The sequence below is a fragment of the Amborella trichopoda genome, chromosome 6, assembly GCF_054954075.1.
Source record: "Amborella trichopoda isolate Santa Cruz 75 chromosome 6, AtrichopodaSantaCruz75HAP2 v2.0, whole genome shotgun sequence".
Taxonomy (NCBI): domain Eukaryota; kingdom Viridiplantae; phylum Streptophyta; class Magnoliopsida; order Amborellales; family Amborellaceae; genus Amborella; species Amborella trichopoda.
In genome coordinates this window covers 48,132,630-48,151,871 of record NC_142341.1, presented here as the reverse complement: position 1 = coordinate 48,151,871, position 19,242 = coordinate 48,132,630, and the positions used below count along the sequence as shown (strand labels likewise).

Here is a 19,242-nt window from a genome sequence, read left to right as displayed (position 1 = left end):
CGTTGAGGATGTGTCATTGTTTAGTCTGAAATAAAAATTCTCGAATATTAACACACTTACATTTATTAGATTTCATATCTAATGGTGAAAAATGATTGTGACCTCCATGTACAAATAAATAAAATGGTCTCATAGAATATAATCCCATGTGCAAAATGTTAAATAGCGTGCATGTGAAGGGTAAATTGATCAAGACAAATTGTTTCACGCAGGTTGGACTGCATTTCTACTTATGCGGTCCAAAAAGTGTAAAGTATTCATTTTAAAGATGGGTGCAAGTAGTGTTTCATCTAAAAACAAATGGAAACTAACTGTCCAAATGTTTTTTTACTAGAATTATTATTTTTACTTTTTAAAATTTATTTATTTTATCATATTAATTATCTCCACGATAGAGATTATATTTCATTAAAAATTAAGTCTTAAAATCCATATCAACAATAGATTTAATAAAGGCCCGCATTTCTACATATGTAGGATTGGCCGCAGAGAAACCAAGTCCTTTTGATTAATGTAGTTAAAATTTAAAGATGTGATTTTTATAGGGCATTGGCTTTATGGAAATAAAGTAAAGCCTCACCTTGAGTTATCATCCATAAAGAACTTTGGATACTAGGAATCTCCATGATGATGCTAAAATCAATTTATAACATCGACTATGAAACTTGAAGTTAAAAAGATACATAAATCATGTATATCAGCTAATCATTTATTTTTAGGGCGAAATAGATAATCTAGATAATGTGTGTTACCATATACACTATTTTCAGGGTTTGAATTTTTTTTAAAAAAACTAACTATAATGATAAAGGCTGAGATGATTGATTTTAACATGATTATATATATATATATATATTTATTTATTTATTTATTGTGAGTTTTGAGGTGAAGGTTTGCTTTTATGTTGACATCAATGCACCACTATCAAAAAATTTGAAAAATGTAACCTCAAATAACTGGGAGTTTTTTTCAGGAAAAAGTTTGTCTAATGTTTCTATCTTATACTTCTGAGAAAAGGTGCATCTCAAAAATCTTACAGTAGAGAGTGTTAACACATGGGAGAACCCTCCAACTGATCATATAGACCTTGAGATAAATGGACATGAAGAAAAAAAAAGAATTCTCAGTTCAAAAAATAGTACATTTATTAAAAAGTCATTTGAACAGTTAGTTTTCAAAATTTCTAAATGCCTACTAATCTGCAACATTTTTTAAATTTTCATTTTTCTAACTGAATTCTAAAAGAAAATTTGAAGCCATCGTAAAATTTGCGACGCCGAAACGATATGTCTAAAAGTAAATTTTATAGGTCTGCCTGACCTCTACGGTACGGGTAGGCAACCTTATACAAACCTCATCTTTTTTTTCAAACATCCGCGCCGTGGGCTTTACGGACCCGTAACTGTCTACACAAGCAATTTATTTTAGCGCCATTAAAAAACTTTTTGGTCACCTTAAACCGCCCAAAGAGACACAAAAAGGAGGAAGAGGCGGCAAAACAATTAGAAACCGCAGAGAAAAAAACGAGCACGAAAATGCAGAAGCTTGTCGCTGAGATGAAGCTGTTCAATCTAAAGAATCTTCTGTCCAGTGAAGAAAAATAAATAGAAAGAATTTCACATAGTGATAGTGAAGAAGAAGAAATAGATCGTACAATTCAGATGATGATGAAGCTGTTCAATGAGAAGGATCTTCTGTGCATGTAAGTGAAATAGAAAAAATTTCAAATAGTGATAATGAAGAAGAAGAAATAGAAAATTTTTCACATGGTGATGAAGAAGAGAAGAAAGAAACAGAAAGTCGGAAGCCAAATACTAGTACTGGAGCGATGCAGTTTTCAGAAGGTTCGAAGGCCTTTCAAACGGCTTTCGAAGAAGAAAGTGACTGAAGATTTTCTGGTTTGTCTACTATACTCCATCAATTAGTTTAGGGTTATTACCGTTTTAGTGTTGAAGCTCTTAGTGATGGTTTTGGTTTTGATTTCAGAGGCCTATTTTTTCAGGTGATGAGAAGCTTACCGCGAAGAAACTTGCAGCAGAAGAAGATGAAAATGCTCAGAAGGCTTCAAGGCGAAGCTATTGGTATGATGTTCTCTCTGGATTTAACTTCCCATTGATAATCTTATTCAAGGTAGAATTGTTAATTTATTATTTTATTTAACTTTTGCTGGTTTTATTATTATTATTATTATTATTATTATTATTTATTTTTATGAGAACATTTTTTTGTCTTTGACTCCAAGTACCCTTAGAATTAAGGGTGTCTATCTGTTTTAGAGCGCCAGGGTAAGGTTAGAATTGTGGAAATCAGGGTTTTAGTACATAAATGTGTTTTTGTTGTTGAATGAATGGAAAGCTGGGCAAAGGCTTTGAATAACCAGTTGATAATTGTCAAAAATGGACCTGAGGTTTCAGTTTTTAGTATTTACCTGGAACAAGAGTTTAAAGTGATTTTAGTTTGGGCAGAAGTTTTTGACAAGACTGTAGTTTGAATATAAGAGCCAAAAAAGGCTTAATGTTTTAGTTCTTTTGTATGCTTGTTATATAAGATGAGTAAGGATCATATGAGACCCTCCCACACCCATGTGTAGGACCCTAAAGGATCACCATTAAATATGGCACAGATCTCTAGAAAAATAAAGTTCCACACCCATGTGATAACTTTTATAGAAATCTGTGCCATATTTAATAGTAATCCTTTGGGGTCTTACCCACATAGGTCTGAGAGGGTCTTACAGGATCATTACTCATATAAGATACGTACTTTTGTGTTGGAAATTTTATGGGGCCAAATGATGCTTATATTTAATGGAAAATGTGGTTTGCGGACCACCATGTGCCACTTGGGAAGAGCCTACAGCTCTACGTACATGGAGTCCGATTAAGGTTCTCTTGGAAATGACAGCTTCAACTATGTTTTGTTAGTTCAACTGTAGCAAAAACAAAAATATCTGTGTTTTTTGGGACAAAGTGTATTTACAATTGCTAGCTGCTTGTTACAACTTGATTGTTGCAACAGATAATGTTTGAGAAACGTATTTAGAAGTGGTGTGAAGGAGTATGCCTTGGCTTGTATGTAACTCGCATGGCTCCAAACCTGGTTATAGAGGACGATAAGCCTCAATCACATGCTTTTCTCTTAAAGGAGTATAAAGTGACTTTTTTCTTGTTGAAAATATACTGTCCGTGTTTTAGAGAGAAGTATCTTTATTGATGTTTTATTACGATCACCCATATTGTAATATGTTTGTTAAGTTCAAGCACTCCCTCCCAGACCTAGTTGTTTAGGCTTAAGGAAAAGGAGTCGGCAAATGGAAGTCTTGTATTTTAGGTAATCTAGTAGTTTGACATCCCTATATCTACTTCAATATGAGAAGTTACAGTTTTCCGAAGCATTGATTAGTGGTGATAGTTAGAAGCTCCATAATTTGTGTTTCGGATTCAGCAAGGGATATGCCCCAAAAAACTCAATTGGGACCTTAGCTTCACCCCCTTTTCTGGTTTCCACTCTGTGCTCGAAATGCATGGATTTTGGTGAGCCTGCGGATTCATTCATAATCTACAAATTCTTGCATTGATTTGTGTGGTTTAAGCTAGTGTTGCTGAAGCTAATGCTTGGAATTTCCTCTACAAAATCAAGCCCAAAAAATTGTGGAATCACCTATGTTTTTTTATATGTTTGATTCATGTACTTTATTAGCTATACATCTTTCTCTCTGGCTAGTATTTTGTTTTTCTCCTTCATTTTTCTGAACAATGTCTTCAGTACTCTTGACTTGGACTATACATTGGCATCAGAAACTCTAAGGTTGCATGCAGCTCTACTTTTTTTATATGGTTAAAAACTGAATAGGGGATTTTTTCATATTCTGGGAAATAATGAGATTCTCCCCCCTCCCCCCAAAAAAAAAGAAAAAAGGAAATAATATTATCCTATGTCTAGCCATCTAGGTGCTGTTTGGTCATTTATCACCAAGGGAATATCTTTTTAAAAAATAAACAATAAAAAATTAGGGTCTGGCCGTCATCCTCCCGGTGAGGTGTTTCTCTGATCGCCTTCAACTCGTGTGTTTCTCTGATCGCCTTCAACTCATGCAATTCTTTGTTCTTTCAATGCTAATTGCTAGGTAAGATCACTGTTTTTTTTTTTGGGTGAATTCTAGGTAAGGTCATTGCTCAAATGAGATTCCTCATGAATCTAAGAGAAGTAGACTTGATAATGCATCCATGAAGTTCTTAAAGGAGAGACATCCTAAGTGTGAACATTGCAATCGTTTGGAGACTATGAGTTAAACACTAGTCAAGTGGCTCAATTTCTGCATTAAGGAGCAATTTCTTGCTGAAGTGTACGTGTGGATATTGACTATTTTAGCTTCCATGAAAGATGCAGCTTATTTTGACTGTTTCAGATGATTCCCTACTTATTTGAAAGTTGGATATGTCTCAGAATGTGTGAATGATACAATGTGAATCATGTGAGTGTCGATTAATAGAGATGCTATATGGGATTAAATTATTCATAGTGTCACATAGGAATATTCTCCAGCTATGCGGGAAGATTGCTAAAAAAAAAAAAGCGAAATTTACAGAAAAATCCTATTTTATTTTCAGAATGTAAAAAGAGTCCCATACGTTTCGTATTTTACATTAAAGTCCTACTTTTTGAGAGATTTTTTTTTGGGTGATTCAGCAGGAAAGGGGTCCCCTACACATGGTAGGAATGGCACTAAAGACACCGTGTTGTGGCACCCTGACGCCCTACTTTTTGAGAGCTTAAAGTGTGCTTTAATTTTGTCTCTTTTTTCTAGACATCTAATTAGGTTCAAATTTGGTATATGTCCATATTTATCACCATCACACACCCTTAAAAAATAATTAAAATAATAAATAACCAAAATACCCCTACAGTAGTAATGAGTATTTTTTTATTTTTATTTATTTTAAATTACTTTAAAATTATTTTTTATAGGTTTGTGATGGAATAAGATTTTAATGTAAATTTAACCAAAATTAAGATGATGGTGCTTCTTTATTAATTTTCTCAATAACTTTCCTCTATACATGAGAGTTCAGGTTAATGCTTTGGAATCTATTTATGTAGATATGCATAACATAATTTATTTCCTTTGCATGGAAGTGAACATTTCAGTAGCTTTTCTTCTAGCATGTAACATTAAAGAAACAAGTTGACAATGGACCTGGCAGATCCTTGCATAACGTTGAGACTCTTTGGGTAGCTGATTTCATGTCAGTATCTTCCTAGGTCACATATATGTCATGTACGTACATACTCAGGGAATTTGTGAAAGAATAGAACCCGTCAGAAAAGACCTTACTTCCATTTGAGATTACTCGAGTGAGTCAACTCAGTTTCGCAGATGATCGAGTTTAATAATCAAAAGTTCGAGTCTAGGCTGAGTTTTTAAATTTATAAATTAAACATTCTTACTTGGTATCAAATGTGGGTTTTGTGGAAATGTGCATATCCTCTTTCCCCTCTATAAATTTGGTCTCAAGTTCGAACGATGTTGCTAATATTGAATTGCTTTTGCCAAAATAAAAGAAATTTTCTGTGTTAATTCTTTGACTCGGGGAGTTGACTTGCTTTTAGCTTTGTCCAAGTTGGGGAGGGATTGAGGGAATCTTTTGGATTTGAAAATGTGAAGATTTATGTGTTGGAGAACTTACCTACTTTTATTGGAGAATTTGAAAGTTTAGGTTTCTTTGAGTAAGGTTCTGATTTTTGTCAGAATTTCTACTGATTATTGGGGAGTGCAAAGACTTATGTGTGCTGGGAATGGGAATTTGGTTCAAACTCTTTCTGGGAATTCATAAAGGCCTATAGGGAAATTATGAAAATTCACCTAAGACATGAACTGTTTAACATTTTACCTGTATCTTTTGATTTAATTTGAAAAGGCCCATCAAAAGATCATGAGTGGGAATGGTACAGAATGAGTAAAATTTTAAATGGTCAATAAGTTAAGTGTATTTTGACAAAATTCCTAATTTGTATATGACACGTTCAAACTATACGACAAACACACATGCACTCATAAACACACCCGCACAAACACCTAGACCCACAAAGAAACACACTCACAGATGCAACACACACACATGCACAAGGAGAATGATGATGAGTTTTTAAGTTTACAGTATTCCTAAGCAAGCTGCTTTGGAAATTTAAGACAGTTCTTAGATTGGGCTTAAGGCATGATTAAAAAATCTTATAATGTAGGATGGTAGCTTTTGTTATCTATAGTTTTGTTGAAATTCCATTTGGCCATGTTTTCATATAAAACATGGATTCAGTTGTAGCTAACTTGTTTCTCATAACAGAAATTAAATCAGGTGAAGGAGAGGGGCCATGTAAAGCCTGCAAATTTCTTGGATATGAAGGAGAAGTTACTCATAAGTTTGGTGACAAAAGGAGGTGAGTTTCCAATTTAAAAATATGGAAGTCTTTAATGTAAAGAAAGTGAAGCCTTAGTATCTGATTAGGAGCTTTGAACTAATGGTTGCACTTCTTGTGTGTAAAATTACATGTTTCAGTGGTGAAATTATTGAATGGGGTAAGTTAACTCCTAAGAATGGCCTTTTTCGTATAGCTTTTTAGTACATTCTTCACAGTGACGTGCGTTGGTTAAATATCTCACCTAATTAATTTCAGTTATTACAGTTGTATGATATGACATGTGCATGTTAATGAAGCACAACTTGTTCGGAAAGGTGTGAGTATTTCAAAATCAAAAGATGTATAGGGTATGTGCGAGCACTTTTTATTACCTCTCGATTTAAATTGTTACATATTTTTATTATTGCACATATTAGGTTCCAATTTACACAGCTTTAAATATTCTTCCGAAATTTTTGTTCTGGTACAATTTCATTTTGCCTTCTACTGTCCATGTACACTTTTAAGATATATCGCTGGTGAGAGCAGTGCTTTGCTAACTTCATAAATTAGAATGATAATTTTTTACGGAGTCAATACTTTCCAAACTTGGTGTTCGTTATGTTTTTTATCATTGACTGTCGTGGGCTAAAGGCCAATAGTTTCTTATTGAAAAACTCGTTAGAATGTGCTGAATATCATCTTTGAGCATTGGAAAGATATCTCCAATGATCTAGTAATGTGTAGGATATCATTTTTGAACAATATAAATTGTGCCAATGGTTTCTTTAACTGCATGCTCTTTCTATTCATGACACTGGATGAAAGTGATTTTTCAATGGTCTCCGGTCTCTGCATGCCATGGTTTCTATTCAAGAACCTTTTCAAGGAATTGATTTTAGTTTCAGAGGCTCAATGGGTTACAATTTTCTTTACAATAAGGTTCTGGCTGCTTCACTGTACATGGTTGGCGATTTTTTGGAATTTGCCTTCCATATAATAATCTGTCTCAATTGAAATGGTTAGCTTTAGGTTTTTTGTCCCATTGAAGCATTTTAATGTGACCTGATGAACAAAATTTTCATGTACACCAAAAGTTAAAGGAAAGAACATAGATTTTTAAAGCCGAATTGGAGCAAATTAAACATAACATCCAATGAAAAATGCTAAATTGGAAGAACTCAATCAAAAGATATTTGTCCTTTTTTTTTTTACTTTCGTTTATTTTTATTGTATTATTTTTTCTCTTTACAACTATTGTATTTCCATTGAACTCCCATTATAATATCTGAATAACTAGGTGTTACACTTTTCTTGTTTTGGTAATTAACTTCTATTGTTGGGTAAGTAAAGTGCGCAAGTGGCGCATTTCATTGAAGTTACAAAAAGGACATAGAGTAAATAAATTTGAACCATGGAGCATTTATCTATCTAGGTTCTGAATTTTTCGGAGTTATATAAGTCTCTATAATTGTAGCCCAAGAAGTCAACAAAGGCCTCATTATGACACTACCAGAATAGCCTTACCATAAAAAAGTGCGAAAGTAGTTTTTTTATCACTGGTTATTTTTGGTTAAAAGGAAAAATCACTGTAGTCTTCACTGGGATACAATTCTCTAGTGTTGCCTGTTCTAGCTGTATCATGTGCCTCTACCTTGGATTCTGAAATGAGATCTGTATCATGTGCCTCTACATTGGATTCTGAAATGAGATCTTCATTGTGCTAAGCATCTCTGTAATTTCCTTCAATACATTGACTTATTTCTGTGGAAGTGTATCTCCTCTGCTGACTCACATTAAAGGAATCCCTTTCATAATTTGGGGGCCAAGGAAATGTCTATGGTGATGTCTTTCACATTTAGCGACTAGAGGAAATGTCTAAGGTGATACCTTTCACATTTTGAAACTGATACACTTGTTAGGGTATTGCATTTGTTTTAAACAGTTTATTATTGCTCTATACATTAGTATGCATTAATTAGTGAATTGATGCTCTTCAGAACTAAAATTTCTAGTCTCTGATACTTACAGATGATTTGGCTGTTCCTATGTACCCAGTTCGTAACTTTGTTTTCCCCTGTTCATATGCATCTATTTGATTGGTTTCGATGTTTCAGTTATCCACAATTTGGGACTATTAATATTATCACTCGTTGGATCCTTACTTGGAGCTCATGTTCTTTGAGAGGTTACTCTCATACATGATCTTGGCACAGACAATTGAATTTGAGTTATTTTTAATGAACTGATTGAGTGTGCTTTCTATTGACATTGTTTGAGGGTTTTCAATCTTCATAAGTTTTGTGTCAAATATGACTGAATGCTGTTCTGGAGAACATATTTATTTGTTCTCTCTTTTTTCTTTCTCTTTTTCTTCAATAATAGGGTCTCATTAAAGGAAAGTATGTATGGTCCCCCTCTTCTTGAGTTTCACCCTCAGTTACTCATAGGGGCCAAAGCTTCTCGTTCGTAACTTTTCTGTACCTCTAATCAATGAGAAGGATTTCTTATCCAATAAATCCTTCCGTAGAGAGGCCAACACTTTGGCTGGTCGTTATTGTTGAAAAAAGAAAAGGACAGAGAAGAAGAAATCGCCTTTTGATTTGTTTTTAATGTTTTAGGTTTGGTTGTTTTTAGAGTTTTATGTAGAAGTCCTTAAGGATTTCATAGTGAAACTTATACAAGATTTGGGTTGTCCTCTATCTTGTGATTCTCCTAATTGTTTGTTTGGTACTCTTTTAAAGGTTATGTCCTGTTATGGATGTTTTCATATACCACATAATTAGTAAAGAAAAGCAAAGAGGTTTTCCTTGTGCTGCAAGTAAACTTTGCTAACCCAATTTAATCCTATGATAATTTGATCCAGGGTGGGCTCCTGGTAATTTGATCCAGTTTGGGCTCCTACCTGATAATTACATACTGACTAGTTCAAAATTGAAGAGAATTAAAGGGTTGGAATAAGATGCCTCTAAACACTGATTCCTGTTGATTCATTATATGTAGAATTTACAAATTGTGTGTAGTTTAGTCTTCTTTCTTTCATCCTTGCTCTTCAGGATGCAGCTGCCACAGCTGTTTCAGCTGAAACACTCGTTGACAGTTCATCTGAAGATGAGGAATGATCTCATTATGTTGATGAATGAAAAATCAGGTAATAATAAAAGAAACTATGAAAATTTTGAAAGTTTCAATATATGGTACTGAAAATGCCTTTAGAGTCTGAAACTAGTTTCAATAATGCCGGTTTATTAACCAACAATAGAACAAAAAGACATTGGAGTGCTTTTGTGTGTAAACAACAATGCTGTATCATGTATAAACAAGCCACCAAAAGCCTAGGTAAATGGAAATGGCTATCTGGAATATACTTTTGTAACTCTAATCATGGTTTCATATATTATTACCCAACTCTCTAAGGAAATAATGATCTTTTAGAGAACTACCGCTACATATTGGTCAAGTTATGGATGATAAACTGACCGTAACATATATAAATAGATAGTATACTATGAGAGCATTTATTTTTAATACAAGAAGGTCACAAAATTTCTTAGCCATTGGATGTGAAATCTAACACATTAAAATGTATAACAGCTTTTGAGAAAATTTGTTTTGAAATTTGTGCTCAATTAGTGATACCCATCCGATTTCACATCCAACGGTTGACAATGATTGTGGCCTTCTTGTATAAAAAATAAATCGTCTCATCATATACATTTCCATATGTAAAACTCCATAATATAAATTAATCACATTCTACTTTTGTAGGTAGGCCAATAAAATATTTAATTTATTAACCAATCATTTTATATTGAGAAACCTCATAAAAATACTATAATAATTGAAGATGAAAAAAGTATAATCGACTTACATTCAATCTCCTCCAATGTTTTGGGATTAAATTAACTCCGATTGTAAATTGCAGTCATCTAAACTTTGAAGTATGAAATGAGCAAGTTCAAATAAAGAATGAGGACATTTAACATGCCTATTCACAGTGGAAGTATGCTGAAAAAGAGTATTCGAGAGGCATAATCAAAGTAGGTAAAAAGCATGACACTTATAGTGTATATAATATTTTAATAATTTTCACTCATGATTCTTATAATTTTGAATTCAGCCACGTACTCTAGGAGACTAAACTTTTGATGAGATGTGTATGAGATAGGGTGAGTAATTTTATATGTTTTCTATATAGGTAACTACATTACTTAGAAGTCATAAGTATCATCATTGTGGAAGTATTCTATAACCTCATGGTAATAGTATAGTCATGATTATCATCACTCTATAAAAATGAAGATGGTATATGTCAAAGCAAATCCTCCCACACTTACAAAAGTGCTTTATCTATCGTATGACATTTGTAAGCTATGATAAATTTTTATTTTTTTTAATGTTTAACCACGAGATCTATTAATCTCAGTAAGAAGTTGCCATAAGTCAATACTTTGGCATTTCTTAAAAGTATGGGCAATGCTTAAAAAATGACTCCCCTGGTCTGCAATTTGGACCATTAATTGCATCATTGACCCCAATTCACCTTTTACGAGACTTCTATTAATCCACATATTTTTACGAGACTCTCCAGTGAATCCACTATCTTTGCACCCCAGCGCATGCTATTAATCCGCACCTTTGTATGTGTGCTTGAAACACAGATGTGCGTCGCCATGTTTTTGGTTTGGACCAAACAGCGATTACGACAAAGTTCAACTTCTTACAGCAGTTAAAGCCTCTGTAAGCCTACTTCTGAAAGTCCTGGCCTTTTGACCTGACCGAGATTGGATGAGCCCGAGCCTGCCCTATAGGGACTTCAGCCGAGCTAGGGCCAGGGCTGGCCTGCCCCGGTGCTGGGCCTGCTTTTTGGAATTCAATTATACTTCGGACGTCCAGTGACTTAAGTTTCTGATGAACTTAGACTTTGTCATGATTGTTTTGACCTTAAACAAGTTTCTCATGAACTTAGACTTTGTCATGATTGTTTTGACCTTAAACAATTTTAGATCTTTGAGGTGCATTGAATACCTTGTTTGTTTATTTTGATCCTGTTCATGCATTTTCAATTTGAGAGTGCACTTAAACTGCAGTTCTGCAAATCGGACAGCGGTTTTATAGTTTCCAAGCTTAGTGGAAAGAGTTTGTAAGATTTTCGAGGACCAAAAAACCGACGACTGTGTTAAGATGGTGTCTGTTAGGGACAAAAAGCAGAAGCAGCTTTGATTAGGGTCTATTCTCTCTCTCTACAGTCTACAGAGGGTAACACACTCAAATTTGATGTAAATCAATAAATAATGCTCTCCCTAGTTTACACTTTACTGTGTAAAACAAACCAGACAAATATACACAAATAATACTCTACGAAACTAAAGATTTATTCACAGATGGCAATGACTTCTCTCTATTCAATGGAAATTAGAGAAAAGTGATCAGGGCCTGAAATTGCAAAATCGTGGCATTAGGCATCTCTTGGGCAAGGTCTCTCTCCAAAATTATGCAGTTCCTCCTCTCTCTTTCTCTTGGACAAAGAAGAGATGGCTTTAGCTGATACCACCTTTCTCACAAGCAACTTCCAGCGCTCCTCATCCTTCTTGGATTGAAATTGTATTTTTAGCTTGAAGTGCCTGATCAAAAAGAATATTGATTTTAAGAGTCAAAATAAGTAGCCATAAATTTCAACAAATCACATATAGTGATTGCTAATGATTTTCATCATATAAGTAATTGTTTGTCAGAAGTTATTTATTTCAATATATGAATAATTTGCTTCTATGTTTTACTTCTGTATGGTGTCTAACTTGAATCATGAATGGCCTGTTGAAATTATTGTAATATGTTTTTCTTGTATCAATGTTTCCCGTCTTTCAATTCAAACTTCAAAGATCAAAGATATGAGAGAGAGAGAGAGAGAGAGAGAGAGAGAGAGAGAGAGAGAGAGAGAGAGAGAGAGAGAGCTTACATGCAAAGGGGAACCTTACAGGTTGCTGACTGCTCACAAATGCGAGAGTGGAGCTCAAGCAACTGCCATAACCTCCTGCAATGGGGACACCCACCTCCCACCTTCTTCTTGCACCCAGCAAAATGGCGAATGAGACGCTCCAATCCTTCACAGGTCTGATATTTACAGGGCCCCTTCTTCACATTCAATTCCCTGTCATAAGGTCCAATTGTACTGCAACCTTCTGTGCAAATGTGGAGGAGAGACTCCATGGCCTCACTTAGTTGCAGGTATATCTTCTGTTCTTCTTTGTGTCTTTGCCGTCTTTTCTCCCTCTGCAAATTGCCCAAAAGAAAATAGCATAAGAGCCCAAGTCAGAGAAATGTTTTCTTTGTTGATTCTCTCTCTATAAATTTGATCCACCCAGGCACCCACCCAAACCGATCCAAAATCCAAAACTCTCAAACTATGAAAGAGAACAAAATAGCCAATGGAAATTAAAAGACTTACAACAGAATTGTCGAAGAAAAAAAAACTTACATGTTCTTCTTCAGATAAGACCTGCAGGATTTCCAGTTCAAGCCAAGGGTCATTATCTTGCATGAACTTCCACCCTTCTGAGCCCTCCACTTTCTTAAAATCCTTAGAAATTAGCTTCATGCACCTCAAATACAAGCTGGGTGCATCACATTGCCTGGCCAATTGGAGAACATCCACCACATTATCAACAGTGAGGAGCTCTGCAAGGGCTCTGGTGCAAATCCTCTTCAATTGGGGTACTGAGAAGGCATGAGAAAGAACCAAGAGGTGGACTCCATACTTCTCCATTTCTCCCTCCATGCATCTGTGCACAAGGTTCTCAATGGTTAGGGCCTATGATATCAAATTAAACTTCCAGCATGTTGAGTTTGAATGTTTAAAGGCAGGCAACTTGGAATACCAAAGGTCCCTTTAGTTTCAGTATGAACACTATGGGAGTTGGGTCTATTTTCTCCACTCTATTATCTAAATTTTGAATATGTTTCTCACTGTGATTGCATATAATTAAGACTATTTACTTTTACTTTAGTACGAGGAAGTAACAATCACATATACTTCTCAAATGTGAAATATCTGAGAATCTCCCAACTTAAGTGTGACAAAGTTAAAAAAAAGTTTATTTTGAACTTTGAGCTTGGTTAATGGAACAAATGCATCTGTCCCATTTTACATTCAACGGTCAAGATTGATTGCGACATCTATGTACTAAATATAATATATATTTTTCCCTTCTTATAACTTACGTAGCTATGAAAACTTTGTCTATGGTTTCTCTTTTTTCATAACTGCCTATTATTGGAATCTCACTTTGAAAAATACATTTAACATCATGTAAAATCTTATATATGCTTTTGTAAATAGTGTAAAGATGTGTTTTATCTGCAAGACTAATTTCAATATTGACATCTCCAATGCTTGTACCATAACAAATTTAAACACACATCCCTTTATATGTACCCTAACATCATTTGTGCAAAAGATGCAGTGATTGGTGTGACATCATTCAAGTCTTAATCTCAATTACACAAGTTTCTTTTCTTGAATGTTAATTTGGAAAAGAAGTTCATAAAAATGACAGACCTTTTTCATTTTGAATCAAATACTTGGCCATAATTTGCCTGAACCATGGCGACCATATCAAATATGCTTGACATAACCTTCAATTTCTCTTTCACCATTATAAAACTACTTGCTTATGATTGTATTAGAATTAAGTTGCACAACCATTGGACGTTGTGTTGTACATATGTGAAGGTCCATCGAGACCACCTGTGTTTCTTCTCTCCCTTACTTTTTCTATTTTGTTTTTTCCTAGTTCGTACATTTCATTATCTTAATAAAAGCTCACACTTCAAAAAAAAAGAAAAGGAAAAAAGGAAAAAAGGAAAAAAAAGAAAAGAAAAGAAGACAAGAAAGTCTATCGAGACCATCCATTCTAAAATCACCTACAATAGACCGGTGGTCACACAAATAATTGTAGTTCCCCACCACAACACAGCACACCTGACAAGTGGTCAACAAGAGAAAACCTCCAATTTTTTTTTCATAATCTCTTTATTAAAACGGTGCCAAATTTTTATTAAAATAATTTTGTTATTTTTCATGGATTTTTGGATTTTTTTTAGTTAATTGGGAAGATGATCATCATCATCAAAGTTTTTTTCTAGCTATTTGATGTAAATTACACGAATTTTCATCTATCAATTTGTTTTATCAAAGTCTTTTTCTAACTATTTGATGTAAATTACACGAATTTTCATCTATCAATTTGTTTTATCAAGTGTCATATTTTTTATAAATCTTCGTATCTTTTCTTATTACTTCAAACCGTAATCTTTTAAGCAAACCGTAATCTTTTAAGCTTACTTTTCATTGTTTTGTACCTGGTAATTCCTATCAAGTGTTGTAACATGATCGGATCGGTCCCAAGTGAGTCGACCTTTTATTTAATTGAAAAGGCCATCGTAAACATTTATTTTACTCATCTAAGAGCATGGGAAACATTTCAGACCATTGGATCCCTCGCATCAATGAAGATGGGCCATGGGCATATCACATGGGTGAAAATTGAGCGAAATATGACTAGAGATACTTTTGTCCACTTTAAAATGCGCAGCTGGCAAATGCAGCGCACGTGTTTGAGTACTCAATTGCACCGCCATGATTGCCGTGCCTTCAAAAGAAAAATTAATAAATGACATTTGTGTGATTGAAAAATGGCACGTTTTGGTGGTCGGCCGGATCACCTAGGCCGATGCCTCCCAGAAAAGCACATGGGTAATTAAGAAAAGAAAACTGAATAAGACCACCAAAAATCTTCTAAATCATTACTCCCGCGTCGACCTTAATTCTAAGACCTTGGAAGCATTGTTTTGTGCATTATTCACGTGGTGAATCAAAATGATCTCAAAAATTTCATATCAATTAAATCCCCGATTATATTGGTGGACCGTCTAATCAGGTAAATTGGTTTAATTATATAAGTTTGTTCTGTAAAAATAGGAAAATTATGTAAAATTTGTTTTTGCTTCGGGATTTAAAATGTTCCTATATATTTAAAGTTTTATGCGCAAATCTCAACTTTTTTATACCAAACACATTTCACTCGGATTAAGTTCAAATTTTGGACATCATCCTTCTCACTATTATAAATAAATATAAAAAATAATTCAGTACAAATAAATGACCAAAATTCTCTTACAAATTTTAAATGTTATGTGGTCATTTCAACCGTTTATTTCCTTTATTTTTATACTTTTTAAGGGTTTGTGATAGTAAGAAATAAAGCCACCCAACATTGAACTTTATTTGATGTACAAAATTAAATTAAATTTGAATACAATCTTAAACCATTAATTTTAGGGTTTTTTTTATTTTTTTTGTGGAGACGAAAACTCAACATCTATCTTTAAGATAGATATAGGATGCGTGGCAGGAAGAAAATGTAATTATGCACCCTTGACGCATAAATTATTTTACTTTAAAAAAATATTACTTGAGCATTGTATACAAAAATATTATCTAAAAAAATAGAAGACTATTTTTAAATTTCAATAATAAAATATGTTTTTTTAAAAAAGAGTGACGTTTTTATAGAATCTTCTTCTACTAATGTGTATAAGACTCTAAAGGATCACTATTAAAATTAGCCCGGATCTCTAAAAAAATTATCACATAAGTATAAGACTTGACCTTTTTATAAATATGTATCAAATTTAAGGGTGGTATTTTTGGTCCTATATATATGGAAGAGTGTCCTATAGTATCAATTCTCTTTTAAAAATATGGAAACGTAAAATAACTCAATAAAATATAATTACAACCGAACCAACCTAATATGGAAATGTAAAATAATGTATGAAATATAATTACAACCCAACCAACCAAACAACCCAACACAAAGAAAAATCAGAAGTATTTGTGCCAAGTTTGACAAGATTAAAAAGGGGTACTTTTATCAATCTTGGGATCAACAGCACGCACTAGCCAAAAGAAAATGGAAGGCAGGACTAGGGGCGGTTTTGTCATTTTTGAGAGAGAAAAGCATACCGGAGAGTGGAGAGAAACCCAATAAAGGCGTGCACAGCTCCATGGGGAACTCCAGGGATTGAAATGGTCTTCAGCCCTTCGTTCCTTTGAGGCCGGCCAACAAGGTTTTCTAATACTGGCGAAGCAAATGCCTACAAATGAAATATCACGTATTCAAAAACCAAATTTAGAGAGGGAAAAGAAAAAACAAGATCTAAATAATCAAAATTACAAAATATTTTACTAATTTACAATTTAATTACGGGCACAGTTTTGGTGAATCAGCCGACTCGCTTATTACCGTGCCGTCCCTTGTCTATTTAACACATCCATCTTTATGACGGATCTGAAAAAATATTTCAACTAAAACGTTAAAATGGACGGTGAATAAAGGAATTTAAAAAATAATACTTTAATTTTTGAAAAAAAAAATTTCAGATCATTGTCACGGTTGAGATTATTGAACTCTTAAAATTGTGGATCGATTTGTAGGGAGACCAGACGAAAATAGTGTAAGTCGGCCGACTCACGGAACATTTTTCCTTTAGTTTCCGGGCGACTTTTTTCGTGGAAGGGCAGATTAGCCATAATTATAAGTTGTTGGGTTTGAGAGGAGACGGCTCCAGCCACCTTTGATGAATCCTCGAATTTCTCTCTCATCACCTGTTCAAAATAAGCCGCTTGGATCTCTCTCTCATCCCCTGTTCCTAGGAAACTACTTCGACTTTCTCTCTCATCCCCTGTTCCCATGAAGCTTCTTGGACTCTCTCTCTCCCTCTCTCTCTTATTCTTGTGAAACGGCTTGGAATCGGTCTCGGTTATTGGAAAACAGACTGGAATACAGCCTGGCATCTTTCTGTTTCTCAATCTCAGTTTTTGCATAACAGCAAAGTATCTCTCTCCATTGATTCAAGATATCTTTTTTTGCTGCTCGTAATTTTTAGGGAAATTTTCGGTAGATTGAACGTGGTTCTCCAAAAGAAAAGAAGCATATGAAATTATTGAGCAGGTTGAAGAATTTTTCTAAACGCTAAAACTCAAAAGAATTGAATGACAAAGAGGTTGAAGATTCATCCGTTTAAACTCCAGCAAATCCTGCCTAATTCCAAGACAGATATATCAAAAATCTTACCATCAAGCATTCATCCATGAATAATTATTCATAGAAATGAAGGATACAATCCATCAAATTAACAGAAGAAGAAGAGAGAGATATGTACCAGAATTCTGGAGTGAGAGGCAATGGAGTGACCATCAGATGTAACGATCTGAACATCGGCAACAGGGCCCTGTGCAATGCGTTTGCAAGAATCGGCATCAAATGTGCTGATATCATGCGGTCGAAGTGGCTTTTCCATGAATAAGAGGATCGGGGTAGAGAGCGAGATATATAAGGCCTTAGATTTAAAGCGAAAGAGAGAGATATCCGGCCTTGAATATTAGGGCAAAAATGTACAGGTACAAAACAACAGTGCAAGAGCAAGATGCTTCAGACGCGCGGCTCTCCAATCTAGAGAGAGAGAGAGAGAGAGAGAGAGAGAGCAGTGTATAGGAGAGAGGAAGCACTGTATAGACACGCCAAGACAGAGCAACCAGAGGCTTCGTTTGTGTGGTTCCTCGGTTTAGAGAGCGAAAGGATGAGTGGTTCTTCTGTTTAATGATATAAAGAGAAAGGGTGAGTGGGTCTTGTATTTATAGAGAGAGGAGGCGCGAACGTGTGGAGTGGGTAGAAGGTGGGAGAGGGTAGAGAGACTTGGAGGACGGTTTTATTTGTTTCCTCGCTCCTCGGATGTAGCTGTCGGGACGCCGCGATTAACATAAAAAATTATTTAGAGAGAGAGAGAGAGAAAGCAGGGTTTAACACCACGCGAAAATGCAGGTTACATGTCAAGCTTAGCTGGACGACGTGGAGGATAATGTCCAGTGTTGGAGACACGTCAGCAGGCCAAATCATATGCCGCCCTTTGATAACTCGCTTGAGACGCTTCCCCAAGTGGCTCTCCCGCTCTCCATCTCTTTACAATGTGGTCGGGTCGCGCTCGCACTCGAAACTACAAAAAAAATTGGCCCTAAGGCCTGGCCGGGTCGGGCTAATGGCTATGACAGTACTAGCCTCTTTCGGCCCAATTTTTTTCTTTTTTAATTTTAATTCTAGAGAGGGTTGGGCTATGCATAATTCGATATTCTTTTCTATTTCTTATCGAACAAATGATATATTTTTCATGAAATCCAGCTATTTTTAGCATGATATTGGAGAATCTCATTGCTATTACTCAAACAAACATGAAATATATGGTTGCATATTCGTCCATAGGTCAAATCGAATATGTAATTAATGGTGCTTATTTAACCGACATTTAGATTCCGCTCTACCGAAAATTTATTGATTCTCCCAACATTACCAACTTGTCTTATTGTTGTTGACCAGTTTGTGGATATCAAACAAAGCTCTCCATATAGTAATTTTAATGTGGCAGATTTACCCTATTTTACAATCAGTTTCGCTAACTAATTGTCCACCATTTCCAAGTGTTATTTTTATATTATGGATAGCTTGAGCCAACCATAGAGAGAATAGGCTCAAGCCGGGCCAAGGCTGGCCCCTAATTCCGGGTTTTGACAGGGCCGGAGTAGGGCGAGTGGCTTTCTTGTTTCTCTCTCCTCATTGGCTCCATTACGTGACAGCCATCGTAGTAAAGAAGCTCCACCCACCAATCCTTTTACAGTGTTCACTACTATTTTGTGTGATTTTAAGAGCCCCAAGGGCGAAGATATGTTCGTGCCCCACAGGTTGGCCTTTCAAAGCGCCTCTTCAAACGTTGCCCCTCCTCTTTCTCTCT

General features: G+C 35.0%; 2 protein-coding genes across 6 annotated transcripts; one reads left to right on the top strand and one right to left on the bottom strand.

Moving 5' to 3' along the window:
* The first annotated feature begins 1,323 nt into the window (after positions 1-1,323).
* Positions 1,324-13,402, top strand: LOC110007902 (uncharacterized). Of its 4 annotated transcripts, XR_002282231.2 has the most exons (5): positions 1,324-1,898; positions 1,987-2,081; positions 6,342-6,435; positions 12,377-12,624; positions 12,889-13,402. XR_002282231.2 is itself a non-coding variant. In XM_020672036.2 (4 exons), exons 1-4 carry the CDS (start codon positions 1,767-1,769, stop codon positions 11,167-11,169), a joined length of 417 nt encoding a protein of 138 aa, XP_020527695.1. In that variant the 5' UTR covers positions 1,334-1,766; the 3' UTR covers positions 11,170-11,416. The 4 variants fall into 4 exon arrangements, 2 of the variants coding, with proteins under 2 accessions (XP_020527695.1, XP_088725044.1); XR_016057018.1 differs by lacking the exons at positions 12,377-12,624; positions 12,889-13,402 and adding an exon at positions 11,058-11,416 and having other exon boundaries at positions 1,332-1,898; XM_020672036.2 differs by lacking the exons at positions 12,377-12,624; positions 12,889-13,402 and adding an exon at positions 11,058-11,416 and having other exon boundaries at positions 1,334-1,898; positions 2,003-2,081.
* On the bottom strand, positions 11,670-18,064 carry LOC18441936 (BTB/POZ and TAZ domain-containing protein 1). Of its 2 annotated transcripts, XM_006852161.4 has the most exons (5): positions 17,623-18,064; positions 16,424-16,554; positions 12,875-13,178; positions 12,356-12,669; positions 11,670-12,020 (listed from the first exon to the last, which is right to left on the bottom strand). In XM_006852161.4, the coding sequence occupies exons 1-5, from the start codon at positions 17,758-17,760 to the stop codon at positions 11,855-11,857; spliced, it is 1,053 nt and encodes a 350-aa protein (XP_006852223.1). In that variant the 5' UTR covers positions 17,761-18,064; the 3' UTR covers positions 11,670-11,854. The 2 variants fall into 2 exon arrangements, with proteins under 2 accessions (XP_006852223.1, XP_088725043.1); XM_088868917.1 differs by lacking the exon at positions 16,424-16,554.
* Positions 18,065-19,242: the final 1,178 nt, after the last annotated feature.

Excerpts from the sequence above, each read along its gene's own strand:
- LOC110007902 (XM_020672036.2), top strand. The coding sequence starts at position 1,767 with ATGGTGATGAAGAAGAGAAGAAAGAAACAGAAAGTCGGAAGCCAAATA. Across the intron at positions 1,899-2,002 it reads AAGTGACTGAAGATTTTCTG|GTGATGAGAAGCTTACCGCG; the intron begins GTTTGTCTACTA and ends CTATTTTTTCAG. Across the intron at positions 6,436-11,057 it reads AAGTTTGGTGACAAAAGGAG|ATGTGCGTCGCCATGTTTTT; the intron begins GTGAGTTTCCAA and ends CTTGAAACACAG.
- LOC18441936 (XM_006852161.4), bottom strand. The coding sequence starts at position 17,760 with ATGGAAAAGCCACTTCGACCGCATGATATCAGCACATTTGATGCCGAT. Across the intron at positions 16,555-17,622 it reads CCTCTCACTCCAGAATTCTG|GCATTTGCTTCGCCAGTATT; the intron begins GTACATATCTCT and ends TTTCATTTGTAG. Across the intron at positions 13,179-16,423 it reads GGGTTTCTCTCCACTCTCCG|ATGCATGGAGGGAGAAATGG; the intron begins GTATGCTTTTCT and ends CCTTGTGCACAG.